This window comes from Castor canadensis, chromosome 8 (genome assembly GCF_047511655.1).
Source record: "Castor canadensis chromosome 8, mCasCan1.hap1v2, whole genome shotgun sequence".
Lineage (NCBI taxonomy): Eukaryota > Metazoa > Chordata > Mammalia > Rodentia > Castoridae > Castor > Castor canadensis.
Genome location: NC_133393.1, coordinates 78,422,913 through 78,437,305, shown reverse-complemented (window position 1 = coordinate 78,437,305; position 14,393 = coordinate 78,422,913). Strand labels below are relative to the sequence as shown.

Here is a 14,393-nt window from a genome sequence, read left to right as displayed (position 1 = left end):
TACTGGTCATGGGATAATTAGAATGCATTATTACACTTTTGATAAAGACAAAACTAATATGTTTCTGACTGAAGAGTGTAAGTGAGAATTTTTATTGAGTTCTAAGGAATAGCTCTACATTTATTTTGGAGAGGCAAACCCTCTAAGAGAACAGAAGAGTACCTTAAAAACTTTTATTTTATTTTAAATGGGTTTCATTTTAATATTTTCATACATGCATACAATGTATTTCTATCATATTCTCCCTCCTCACCCTCTCTTTTCCCTCTCCACCTCCAACTCATCCCCTCCCCCAATTACTCCCCATTTATGTTCATGCCCAGTTTTTCTTTCTTTCCTTCTCTCTCTCTCTGTCTCTCTCTCTTCTCTCTTTTCTTCCTTCCTTCATTTCTCCCTCCCTCCTTCCATCCCTCCCTCTTTCCCTCCCTTCCTGTCTTTCTTCCTTCCTTTCCTTTCTTTTCCGCCTTTGGTACTGGGGGAATTGAACTCAGGACCTGTCACTTGCTGGACAACCCCTGTACCACTTGAACCACAACTCCAATCCCTTTGCAAAATTTTTGTTCTTGAATTCTTCCATTTGTGTTCCTCCTACGTCTGCCAAGAGAAACTTGGTCAAAAGTAAATGGTTTAGATCAGAAGGCAATGAAATTTTTATTTGCTTTTCCAGCTATTAATTATTTACATACTCACATGAGTAAGTAGACATATTATGGAGGTTTTATCTTTTTAAATAGGTAGATTAAATAACAAAAACCTTAGCAGCTTAAATAGGAAATCATAAAAAATGCAATTATGTTTAATCTATAACTGTATGTCATTTAGCATTTATATAGAGGACTTTTTGTGCATGCTCAGTTTCCTTAAATTTTCTAGGAAAACAGAAAGTCAAGGTCAGTAATGTTTTTTTTTTCCCCTGAAAAAAGGGATACAAACTTATTCCTTTCAAAGAAATGTTTTCAACTGACTTTCTGATCCCCCTTTCATATAATTATATCTGGTTTCCCTTTTAAAAATTCTAGCACTTTATCATAGCAATGAAAACGTTAGATAAATGTTTACAATTTGAGTAAAAATTGGGGGAAATTTTATAAATAATCTGTTACAGATGTTATGAATACACAGACCACTGGAGTTCCAATTAAGTATGGAGAATTTCAGACTATAAAATCAAAATTATGAAGCCAGAAGTAGGATTCCTAAGCTAATTATTTTAAAAACATAATCTAAAGATGAAAAAAAAAAAGATAGTTTTATTAACATTTTTGTCATTTACATGGAGAGGTTGACATTTTAACTTTGATTCAAAATAGTACTCATTTACTAAGTGTATACTAATATAAAAAGTTATTAATAACTAAGGCCTAAGTGAAAGTAAACTAAATCCCTGCCAGTGACTAAGATTTGTTTTTTCTCCTTCATCATGTTAGTAAGGACTTTCTTTTACTTACCATCTTGTGCTGAATTAATGACTGCTATGAGGCTGTAGGGTCCATCTCCTTTATTGTTGAAAGCCTTAACCTTTACTTGAAATGCAGTGGAAGGGCTCATGGTTTCATCCTTATGGACATATCTGCCAGTATCTGGATTAGTAACTGTAACTTTTTTCCATTCTTCTCCATCAAATGGCTTAAATGCCACTATGTAACCAAAGTTGTTGCCATAATGGTATTCTCTTGACAAAGGCTAAATAAAAATTTAAATATTAAATAGGTTTTAGTAATACAATTAAAAGAATGCTAGGAAAGTAAAGACACACACATGGGATGTATGTTCTTTGTAAAAACACTCTTAATTCATAAGGTAGTGCTTATTGAAAATGCCAGAGCAAAAATATGCTCCAACACATACAGACCTCATTTTCCAGGTAGCATCCTTGCTATTCCTTCCTTCAACACCCAGGGGCTCCCACCCCAGTTCTTTCTACTTTCAGTTCCTTCTACCTAGGAAATCATCCCAGATGTCACACAACTCACACCACTGAATAAACTATTGATGTTTTCTCAGTCCACAAAATCTGTAATTTCCAGACTCCAAAATACTCCATATCAACCTCCCTGCTTCACCTTTTTGCTTAAAGCTATCATGATTTAACACCATGTATCTTACTTATTTATGTACCTTACTATCTTCCTCAACTCCTAGGAAATAGGTTTATGAAGGCAGAGTTTTAGTCTATTTCCCTTCCTCTTTATCCTTAGCACCTGGAACAAATAATACTCTGTTAATGAATAAGTAAATGAATTTCTTTATAACGGAAAGAGAGTAAAGAGACTCTAGCATATTTATATTATACTCAAATAGAAGCTGATCATAGGAATAAAAAAGAGAAGGTGATAAGGATGAAAGGGTAACACTGTGTTCATTTGTAGGGGGTTGGCCTTGGACCCTATTGACTTCAATACTGAAGGAAGTGCTCAGTTTTGCATCATGGTCTCAGGGATTCTTATTACTGAATATGTAAACTTCGCAATATCAAAGTTTGGAATCATGAATGGTAGTGCATGCCTGTCATCACAGCTACTTCTGAGGCTCAGATAGGAGAAACCTCATGCTCTGAAGTTGGGCCAGACTCTATCTGAAAAACAAACTGAAAGCAAAAGGACCTGGGTTGTGGCTCAAGTGGTCGAGTATTTGCTTAGCAAACATCAGGCCCTGAGTTCAAACCCCAGTAAGACATTTGTGTCAATCCATTATTTATAAATGCTGATTTAAAGGTAGTTCTAATACTTGCTATTTAATTTTTTATAACCATTAAGATAAATATATAAATTGCATGTTTACTTATTTCAACCAAAAATCAAAGTTAACATGTTTTAGGACAAAAACCTTGAATTAAATATAGCACAATTGCTTGGATATGCTTAAGTTAAATAGGAAGATACAGAAATGTACTAAGGTCAGCGGGTACAAGCTTGACTTGAGTGCACAGAACAGAGAGCCTGAAATGTAATCTTTTTTTTTTATATCGTTTTTGCATTTACTTGCACATGTATACATTGGCTGGGACACCTTCTCCCCCCAACCCCCTCTTATGGGAAGACAATTTTCCACCCTTTTGTTCTCTGATTTTGTTGAAGAGAAAACATAAGAGATAATAAGAAAGACATAGTGTTTTTGCTAGTTTGAGATAAAGATAGCTATACAGAGAGAGTCCTAGTGTTGCTTCCATGCACATGTGTATTGCAAGCCACATTGGTTCATCTCTACCAGACCTCTTCACTACTTCCTAGTCCCCTTCTCATAGTGTCCTCTGTTAGTTTAACATTACTATATTTGCTCCTCTACTGTGAGCACATCAACCACATTCAGGTTTTAGGTTTTCCTCCCTTTCCATATTCCTCCCATGTATGGTATCCCTTTAGTGTGTGACCCACGTCCAATAATATTACTGCATTTGTTTTTGTTTTAGGTCTATAATCCACATACGAGGGAGAACAAGCAATTTTTGGTTTTCTGAGCCTGGCTAACTTCATTTCAGATAATGTTTTCCAGTTCCATCCATTTACTTGAGAATGATAAAATTTCTTCTTTGTGGCTGAATAAAATTCCATTGTGTATAAATATCACATTTTCTTAATCCATTCATCGGTAGTGGGGCATCTTGGCTGTTTCCATAGCTTGGCTATTGTAAATAGTGTTGCAATGAACATGGGTGTGCAGGTGCCTTTGTAATAACCTGAGTTGCATGCCTTCAGGTATATCCCTAGGAGTGGTATTACAGAATCATATGGTAGATCTACGTTTCGTTTTTTAAGAAGCCTCTGTATCATTTTCCAGAGTGGTTGTACTAGCTTACATTCCCCCCAGCAGAGCATGAGGGTTCCTTTTTCCCCACATCTCACCAGCATTTGTTGTTGGTGGTGTTCTTCATGATAGCTATTTTAAAAGGAGTGAGGTGGAGTCTTAGTGTGGTTTTGATTTGTTTCCTTTATGGCCAGGGATGGTGAGCTAAAGTGTGATCTTGAGGTTGTCCAAAATGTGATTTAAGATTATTAAATCTTACAGCATCTTAAACATTGGTCTTAATTTACTTAAATTTTGGAATCTAAAATTTAATACAATCAACTACGGAGATTTCAAAAATAAATGATTCTTCGGCCATTTTCCCCTAAAACTTGATTTTGAATTTTTGCAAGGTTTCTAATTCTGATTTCTTGACAAGGCCCATCTTATCATAAAGCATATACTTACTGGAGAGATCATATCACATGGAAAAGACTCAGATATCCTCATTTTTATAATATTTGTGACTTGGGGATGTTACGTTGATAGTAAAACTTAGAATTAAATAATCTGAAATTCAGGCTGGCGAAATGTGATGTTTAAAAAACTCTTTTTAAAAGATCTGATTTAAATGCCAAATATAAAATATGACTACACAGTAGAATGAAGTCGTTTTGCTAAATAGCCACTCATTGGATAAATTATGCAATTAGTGAATGATCACATGATTTATTACTGGAAGATTTATGCAAAAAATAAAACCTGTCATTTTTCCTGCAGTTCTCAAAATCCTTTGGAGCCTAAGTTGTGCTCCTTGACTAGCTTCAATGATTAACCAGTAAAAATATGTAATGAATCTATACAAAATATGTTACCTAGATAAATGCCAGATGTCTAATCCAGATAAATCTGTAATGTCAGAACCTTCCTCACCCCCTCCCAATATCTCTCCCACTTTGAAAATCCACAGAGATCATATTCTGATGTAGAACTCTACTTTGGGCCATGAAAGTTTAGTAATATATTTAATAATATGTTTGGATACCTCAGTAACAAGTTGCTTGGGTGACTTCCAGGACTGACCTATCATGACATACTAACCATCACAGTAAGCCTTCAGTGAGGAAGCAGCTTCCATCTTAAAAATTGATCTTTTGCTAGGAGCCAGTGGCACATGCCTATAATGCTGGAGGCAGAAATCAGGAGGACTACTCTTCAAAGCCAGCCCTGGGCAAATAGATCTCAAGACTCTATTGCGAAAATACCCAACACACACACACACACACACACACACACACACACACACACAAAAGCTGGCAGAGTGGGTCAAGTGGTAGAGTGCCAGCCTAGCAAGCATGAGGCTCTGAGTTCAAAGAACTCAGAGAACTTTTTGGCAAAGTTCAGTCTTGCCAAAAAATTGATGTTTTAAACATTTTTATTAGCATATATTAGTTGAACAGGGGGCATTTCCATATATGCTTGCAATGTAGCTTGCTTTTAGGTTATTCCCAACATCATTCTTCCTCATCCTCCCCCATACCTAAAATGATTTTGATAGGTTCAATCTTCATACATGTATATAAAGTACATTAACCATATTCATCCTTCATCCCTCCTCCCCTTCCCACTAGTGGCCCACTCCCAGACAGGACCTGTTTTATATTCCTGTCCTTCATTATTTAAGTGTGTAAAGTCTGTAAGCTGAATTTTGGCCCTGGATTTTCAAGTGAGAAAAGTGTTAAAAATTATAATTGGGCTACCAGATGACAAAGAGTTCAAAATATCACTAGAATCAGATAATAGGATGTCTAAGCTTATAGGCTAACAGATTCCTTATCTTCTAGTATCTTTTTATGCATTTGAATTGCCCAGTAAGCCAACATAAGCTAGATGAAAACTGACATGTGTTTAAGAAAAAAATAGTAATTTATTCTCATTCACAGATTAAGTACTTGCTTTTATTCTCAATTTATTTCAGGAAACAAAAGTGGATATGAGATTAAACATAGGTAAGACACCCTATTATATGTGCAATTTATTAATACTTACCGCCCAAGTAATTGTCAGTTCTCTGTTGCTTCCACCCCCGCCTCCTACATCTGAAGGAGCCACATTTGGTGCTGAAACAAATAAGCAAACAAATACAGAAAATGATAACATAAATAAGGCTGTGAAGTTCTCCTGTTCATAGCATTCTTATTTACCATAAAAAACAGGAAATTTTCTTTGGCTAGGAAAAACAAGCTACACACAGGATCTACTCAGTTATAAAAACAATGGCTTATAGTAGCTGTAAGAATCTGTTTTCCACCAAAGTAAAATTTGATTTGGAGCCATAAGAAATATGCCAGTTTCCCTCAGCAAAGAACAGTGAAGCAAATTTGCCTCCACCATCTTTTTTTCTTTTCGGTGTCCTTACTTTTAATTTGATTCTGAAAAATTAGATGTACTCTGTTGGAAAATATTTTACAGATATTACACTTGAACCCTAGAAGCTTCTAAAAACTTCCCGTCATATCTATGCTTCATTCTACAAATACATATTATAAGACACCCCACATTTGCAATAACATTGAACAATGTTTCTTCAAGTATTGTAAATATGAGAAATCTAATAAATCTCTACCAGTGCCTCTTGTCTCTTCAGGAACCTTCCCCCATCAGAGATTCCAACTTTCTTTTCCCCATCCCCCTACACTATCCTTCAGTCTCAATGTGGAAACTCCACACTCTGCAGTTTATTTTCTGAAGAACTTTCCTGGAATGCTGCTTTTCCCTTAATTCCCAAGCCATCATCACACCCTTTCCTGCCACTGAAGTTTTAGAAGAACTGATATATGGCCTCTTTTTGTAATTCACCCCATAATCACTTTTTAATGGCTTACAATCTGTTTCCACTTCTTCGTGTTCTTGATACCACTTTCGCAAAAACCACAGAACTGATATCACAGCCAAGTCCAATGGGCCTCCTTTCTGTTTTCTTCTCTTCTTGAAACCCCTTCAGGTCAGGCACTGTGTCTTGTTGGCTTTGCAGACTTAACCTCTAACTGCAAGTGTGTTGATGAATAAAGCATCACTGGTTCCATGTGTCCATGGAAAATGTATGTTTTCCCACACACAGGCATTGTCTCAGGTTACATATCATTCCCAAATTTGTTAACACTTCGAAAAGATGAAATGTCCATTCTTGGAGTCCCCAAATCCCTTCCCAACAGCACCTAATCACACTTTCCTCACAGTCCTCAGAGCAAGGTAATGTTTACTGAGCTACAGATTCTGACAAATAACTGGGATTCTAAGAGACATACTTAGAACTTACTATGTTAGTCACACACGTTTTGTGTGTGTGTGAAACATGTACAATAATTGCACAGAAACAGACAAAAACATGTGCTTGCCCATATATACATAGACCTATATTATGATTTCTTTCCACACAAATTAATATGAAGCTTGAGAGACTTTAATTTACTATTCAAAAGTTACTTGATGAGTGCTAGAAGATGAAATGGGTACACAAGGATGTTAAAAGAGAAGTTATTTGTAGTTCTTTAGTTAAAATACATATTGAAGGCTGGTATCTTTAGATAACTCTGGAAAGTCTTCTAATCCCATAATTCATATTCTGAAGTTAAAACTCCACATGCTATAGAAAAACAGAAAGCATGTTGTCCTATAATCAGTGAATAAATCAAATATTGTTTCTTTAACTCTAAGTACAGGGGTCACAGGCAAATAATTTCATGAATAACTAATAAAATAATATACTGTAATTTATTAAATCAAATATTGCCTTGTTAAGGATAAATATATTTGCAAAGCATTTCTCTAATGTTTTTCATCACAATCAATTTTAATCTTTATTTAGAACAGAGCTAAATACAGAGTATGCTTATATCATACTGAATATTTTCCCACTTTACAATGTGAATTATGAGCACTTTTGAACATGCTTCAAGTCAGTAACTCAAGATTTATTAGCTTTTCAGAGATTGTCTAGTCCACTCATGTTGCTAAAACCAAGACAATAAACAAAGCTCAGAAATAAAGGTAACTGTATCTCTAAGTAGAGTCTTTTGCTATCTTGCTTAGATAGTTAATCACTCAATGTCCCCCATTTCACCTTGAATGCTTAGTTGTAGCCTCAGCAGGTTAGAGGAATTCTTCACAGATGAAATTGACACATAAGCTACATTTCTAACTTGAACCTGAGAATACAGCAGTTATTGTCCCATTTGTACTCAGAATTACTAAATCAGAAGGACCTGGCCACAGAGTGATTTGTTTCAGGGAAGTAAATCACCCTTAGCATAAGGACGCTTATTTAACTTCAGCTCCAGGGCATTTAACAGAGAACAAACTAGACATTCTTTAAACAATAAATCATTATAACAAATTTAGCTGAATACTTAGAAAAACACTGAATTACTAATCCTGAATAAGGAATATTTATAATTTCACTATGAAAGGTTAAAAATAGTCCTTTTGCCATCATTTCAGTCTAATAGTGATTCCCTTAGGATGTTTATAAGAGGGCCTCTCTGTTTTAATCATAGGTCAAAAAATTTTAAACAAAACATTTAAAAAAAAATCATATCAGTGCCATGATTCTTCTTTCCTATGAGAAGAAACTGAAGCTGCCAATTTTCCTCTGATACTTGGATGCTAAAATCATTCATATAAGTACCTCTTTCACTTTAATTTACATAAGAATTTCATTGTGATTTAAAATAAAAATTTTAGTAAGAGATACAAATGATTAAATATGGTCTGGCAGAGTGGCTCAAGTGATAGAAGGCTTGCAAGCATAAGGCCCTGAGTTCAAACCCCCGTACTGCCAATAAATGAATAAATATGGAATTTTAAAAGTGCTTGCATAAATAATGTTTTAATCTTGGAAAACAAGGATTCAAGTCTAAAACTTGCTTTTACTCTATCTTTACATACATATCCTTTTTTTTTTTTTGCTGGTACTGACATACATATCTTTAAGCACTTAAATATTTAACTCTGAAGCTCTATTAATACAAACAAATGAACTATAGAATTTTTAGATATTCAAGAGATGTTGATTCTTTGTAACTCATGAGATTCTGTTTTGATGGTGGAGCAGGCTTGCCCCCCACCTTGCTAAACTGATGTTCTTCCCTTTGTACATAAAGAAGGTAAACCACCTATTGGACACCCAAATCAGCACTTTGAAGTATAAAGAGTAGTAGAATCATTGCTGTCATGTAGGAAAGCAAATAAATGATCCCAATGAAGTTAATTACCTTGCTCAGGTTATACTACTCACATATAGAGAAGGTAGGGACTTTAATTCAAGTCACCTGAGAGATTAAAATCCATATTCTTTGCTTCTTTTAAATCAGATTATATCTATTTGATTATTAATGACAACTATCTTTAACACCGTACTTTACCAGCTGCAAAATATGCCTTTAGCATTTTTCCTTTCCTCCTATTATACAGTTTTTGAAATGTTAGAAAAAAGAAAATAAAAAGGAAATAGAAAAATGAAATGAAAGAGTAGAATATCCTCTTCAGACATGAAATTAAGGCTTAATATGTAGTGTGAAGTGTTGATTTTGGTTTTATTATTTTTCCTTTTTTCCTTCTTGGACTGACTTGACCTGGCAAATAAACACCAAAGTTGACAATATACACCCAAATGTACCATTTTTGGATATGGATTCACAAACTGCACATGGAGGACTATTAGCTTTGGGGAATTTGTCCTACAATGACATATTACTTCAAAGGATGCTTTTGTTATCTCTTTCTTACAGTTGGAATCAAATGGGTTAAAATCAATTACAAACACCTCTTTCAATTCTTAATTTGGAAGCATCCATCTTTATAATGCACTCATCTGAATCCAAAGAATACACTCAACCCATGCACTGAGATCTTGGCAATAAGTAATTAGACAGATAAGGACAGGTGCAGCATTGGATAATGTCACCTCTGTCAATCAGCAAAATGAGGCACAAGGTCAGCCTTTCCACCAAATGGGAACCAGCCTTTGTCCACATAACACACTGGCATCTCTGAGGGAGCTGGGGTAATGGTACATGACAAGACAAACATCCCCATTTAGAAAGTATTTTTATGTTCTTGTAAGAATGGAAAATGTAAATGCCAATTTTATGAACATTCAACTTTTCATGAAATAGGCAAAAAGGAAAACAATCGGGAAATTCTATTGAATTTTATTACATAAAATATATAGAATGATTCTTTTAAGATGATTTAAAAATTACACAAAATTATGACTTTTCTTCACCTCATTGCTAAAGTGGCCAGTTACAAAATAAATAGAAGTTCATATGTTTACAAACACACTAAGCTTTAAAATGAACATTAATAGCAAGGTAATTTTATTGAGTATTATGCCCCACAATGCTGCTTTCCTTGTGCTTTGTAGTCATAAAACAATCCCATAAAATAAATAATTCCCATTTAAAGATGAGAAAAGTAAGGATCAGCGAAGTTATGTAATGTGTCATAGGTCACAGAGCTTTCAAATGCTGTTACAAGCATCCCATCCAGGGATCAATGTCTTGGTTTTTAAAAAAGGTGTTTAAGAATAAAACCTTTACAGCTAGACAGATCTGGATTAAAATCCGAATCCTGTCTTCCACTAGCTGGGAATAAGCTTAACATTGCTATCTGTGAAAGTAGACACACTGTGAGGCCCATGGTACAGGTCTGTAATCCCAGTTCTCGGGAGGCTGAGGCTGGAGGATCTTCAGTTCCAGGTCAGCCTGAACTACATAGCAAGACTCAGCCTCAAAAAAATAGGAATAGTAATTTCATAAAGTTAATGTAGAAATTAATTGAAGCAATACTAGTAGAGGGCTAGGCATGGTATTTGAAAACATATGGCAAGTATGTAAACTGGGGTAGACACAAAAGTGGATTAAAAAAGATCCTAAAATATTTTCTGATGATAGATTACTAAATGTGTCAGAGGTTATAGGATTAATTTTTCCACAAATGAAATAAATGAACTTTCTCATTTTAACACTACAGATACCTGGAATTGTAAATGAGATTTAAATCATGTCATTTTTCTTTTTTGGCTCTGATAGTATTTAAAGGAAGTTATTTTCTAAGCATCCCTCTAAATAATGAAAGAGGTGATGCCTAATGAAGGTGATGCTGAAAAGAAATCAGTTGAAATTAACACCCTTGCCAAAATTTCAGGTTTGATATCACTTTGATACAATTTTTTTCTAACATTAACTGGTGTTAAGCACATTACTACTAGATATGGTATTAAATATAAATTATTTCCAAAATTACTTCTATAGATTCAGATACAAAAGAATTAAATTATTGTTCCTTAAAATGTACTTAATTTCATCACTTCTACTTTGAGATTTAAGAAAAAATCTAAGACAGACCTTATAGTAGTCGTGCCCAGACAGCCATCATCTGAGATAATAAGGATATTGTTTGCTAAAATTTCCTAAGAATGAGCCTTCTTTTTCTCTCTGCTCTTGCTTCATACCTGGCCCATCATGGCTGTTTATAACTTTTTCCACAACTTTTAATGAACTTCATTACCTCCCTTACTACAAAAACATTTCTAAGAATGAAAATAGAGGACCATATTTATCACCAGTGCCAAAGAAAGTGTCCTCCCCTCTGTGAACTATTTTTACTTCAAAAAAACTGGAGTTCAGGTAAGACTTGAATCAATCAAGTGATCACAGAAAACTAATCAACCTGCATGAAATAAAAAAGCTCTGTAGTTGAGATAGAAATATTAATGTTTTAACTGAAATGTTTGTTTAGGCCAACTTAATCACTTGGTATTTTTTGCAATTTTATTCTGAAAGTCAATGTTTGTTAAAACAAGTGCATGGTCTCTCAGTGTGAAATTATGTGGTCGAAACCACCAGTCAAGTCATGCCCCATTTTCTTCTTCTTTTTGTCGTCAAGAAAGGGCAGCTGTGTTCAGCTTCTGTCATACAGAAGCCTTTATTGCAAACATAGGTAGTTCTGGGGAATAATTAAAAAGAAACAAACCCAGGATCCTGGTTACGTGGTATCTGTGTTTTACACAGCTTCAACTTGGATTACCTCCATAACCCAATGAGATTTCTATGAGGTAAAGAAAAGGGAACATGTGTGTTCATTTTGTAGGTGGATATACTAAAACAAAAAAGAAAAACAAAAGATTGAAGTCACATCTAGCTTCAGAGTTAAGGATGAAATTCAAGTTTCTATCAGAACTCTAATGTTTGTTCATATAAATGGGTGAATTTTTAAGAACTCTGCTTGAGAAGCTGCCTTTTAGAGACAGCTGGGTTTGGACCTCACATTTGCTTATCTAGCAAATATGAGTTTCTGAGTTCAAAGTTCAAACTCTGGTGGCTCACGCCTATACTCCTAGCTACTCAGGAGGCAGAGATCAAGAGGATTGCAGTTCGAAGCTAGCCCAGACAAATAGTTCTGAGAGACCCTATCTCGTAAAACCCTTCACAAAAGAGGGCTGGTGAAGTAGCTTAAGGTGTAGACCTTGAGTTGAAACCCCAGTACTGCAAAGAAAAACAACAACAACAAAAAAACAGTACTGAAAGAGAGAGAGAGGAGACGGGAAGGGAGGGGAAAGGAGAGGACTCAAAACTCAATGTATGAGACTTGATGTAGGAGAAGCATTGTCAGACAGATCTGTATTTGAATTCTAAATCTTGCTAGTATATGAACTTAGATAAACTGTGTCTGAGAATACTCCCATTAATGAGCACACAAATAGCTCTTAAAATATAATGATTTATATTTTAATATAAATTTTATTATATAATTTAATTTTATTTTTTAAATGAAATGCAGGTGAAAGTATTCCACACAGACCAGATATTTAAATGATGTTTTCTTCCTTTACTTCAGAATCATCATTTTTATCTGAAAAATTCCATGAAATTGCATAAAACTCTAAGACAGTCTATTGATGGCAGTCCCTGCCAATTACTTGGCTTTAAAAACTAAAGACATTAGAGCTTATAATTCTATTTGGAAGTTAGGCCATGGAATTGAAGGAGCCAGAAATGTGGATAAGTGATATTAAGAAATCACAGGAGAATTTTAATGGCAGTGTGTCATCGCCTTAAAATCTTTTCCCCCAAATAAAGCACTAAAGTTTGGCAAAGGATAGACAAAATAAACAAAATGAAAGTCTATACAAATATTTTTTGACAGATAGGGGATAATTAAAAGAAGAGCTATCACTATAATCAGAATAACAGTTTGCCTAAAGGGAAAAAGAGTATTTTTTGCAGTTAAGAATATTTAAATGAGTTGATATTAGCATATAGATATAAACCTGAATTGGAAGGCCAGCAGCCAAGGTTGAGCCAGGATAAAAGAGCTATTTAGAGTGACTTAGAACTTAAAGGAATACAGCCTAATTTCTTGGACATGTTATGGCTTTCCAAGTGACCTGTTCCCATTACATTCTCTTTATTTCCTCCCTGCCTACACCCGCTATCCACGTGGGCTTTCAGGTATAAATGGCTTTGTGGAGACATACAAAACTGTGAAAGTTCTAGAACATGAAACCTGTCCAATCCAGTCTGCCTACTTAATATTCAGAATTTATGCTAAGGTTTACATTCTAACTACAAACTTCATTTAAATAGTTTCTGGTAGAATATGCAGTAGTTTCTATTTACCTCTTCTCCAATATTAATTATGTAAAAATACCCATAAACTTCATTTTTCCATTTTTTAGTATTTAACTATTGGCATAGAATAGATGCATGTGAAATATATATATTATATATACACACAGCGCTTTTTAGAGGAATCGCTTACTTCAGAGTATTATTTATTTCCACCTATACCCCACCTATTAAAGTGACACTGTATTTATAAACCTATTAAAATTTGACAAGTTTCTTTTACATACCGGCGCCATCTGTTTTAATTCTGTGTGATGGTATACTGGGCTCTCCTATACCCAATGTATTGGTTGCTACCACACGAAATTCATACTCCATCCATGGGATTAAATCCACTGCTTTTGCTGCCTCCATGTTTCCTTCAATAATTGGGGGATCTAAATAAGAAAAACATTAAATAGAGATTGTTAGTTGACTAAGTTCTCATTTTCAAAACTTAGTTTTCTTTTTTACTTTTTTTGGAGAAAATGGTGAGTATACAGAATTGAAGTTAAAACAGCATCTAAGGACAAAAATGTTAATTGCGAGGGAGTGAGAGGAGAGGTTGATAACAAATAAGAATCTAGAACGAGTGATATGCATATGGCTTACCTAGGTATCAAGCTTGAGGTGGGAGGACTGAAATTCTGCACTTCATATGAACTGTCAGGTCATAACTTCTCTGTAACTGGACTAAACTTTGAGTAGCAAGGAGCTATTCTGGAGGTAGAACCTAGAAAGATTTACTGAGGCCAGGGTATAGCTGGGCTAGAAATTTTATGAGCCATCACTGGTATAGTCTATGGTAGCAAATGGTTTATTATTAGGGTAAAAAGGATAATGTGTACAACCATTTTAGGTGGCTTTGTGTTTATACTTAACATCATTCTGAAGCAGTAATAAGAAATAGTATAATAACTAATTACTCAGAATTTGTGGCACTAGACACCAATGAGCAATTACAAATTAAGTTAAGATATGACTTTAGTTTGCTATTTT

At 34.7% G+C, this 14,393-nt stretch overlaps 1 protein-coding gene across 4 annotated transcripts in view; it reads right to left on the bottom strand.

Moving 5' to 3' along the window:
- Positions 1 to 14,393, bottom strand: part of Cntn1 (contactin 1) — a 355,859-nt gene that overhangs the window by 44,513 nt on the left and 296,953 nt on the right. For all 4 annotated transcript variants that reach the window (XM_074083135.1, XM_074083139.1, XM_074083138.1 and 1 more), the window contains 3 exons: positions 13,643 to 13,792; positions 5,773 to 5,843; positions 1,449 to 1,683 (listed from right to left, as the gene is read on the bottom strand). In XM_074083135.1, coding sequence (XP_073939236.1) covers positions 1,449 to 1,683; positions 5,773 to 5,843; positions 13,643 to 13,792 — 456 coding nt within the window. The remainder of the gene's footprint in view (positions 1 to 1,448; positions 1,684 to 5,772; positions 5,844 to 13,642; positions 13,793 to 14,393) is intronic.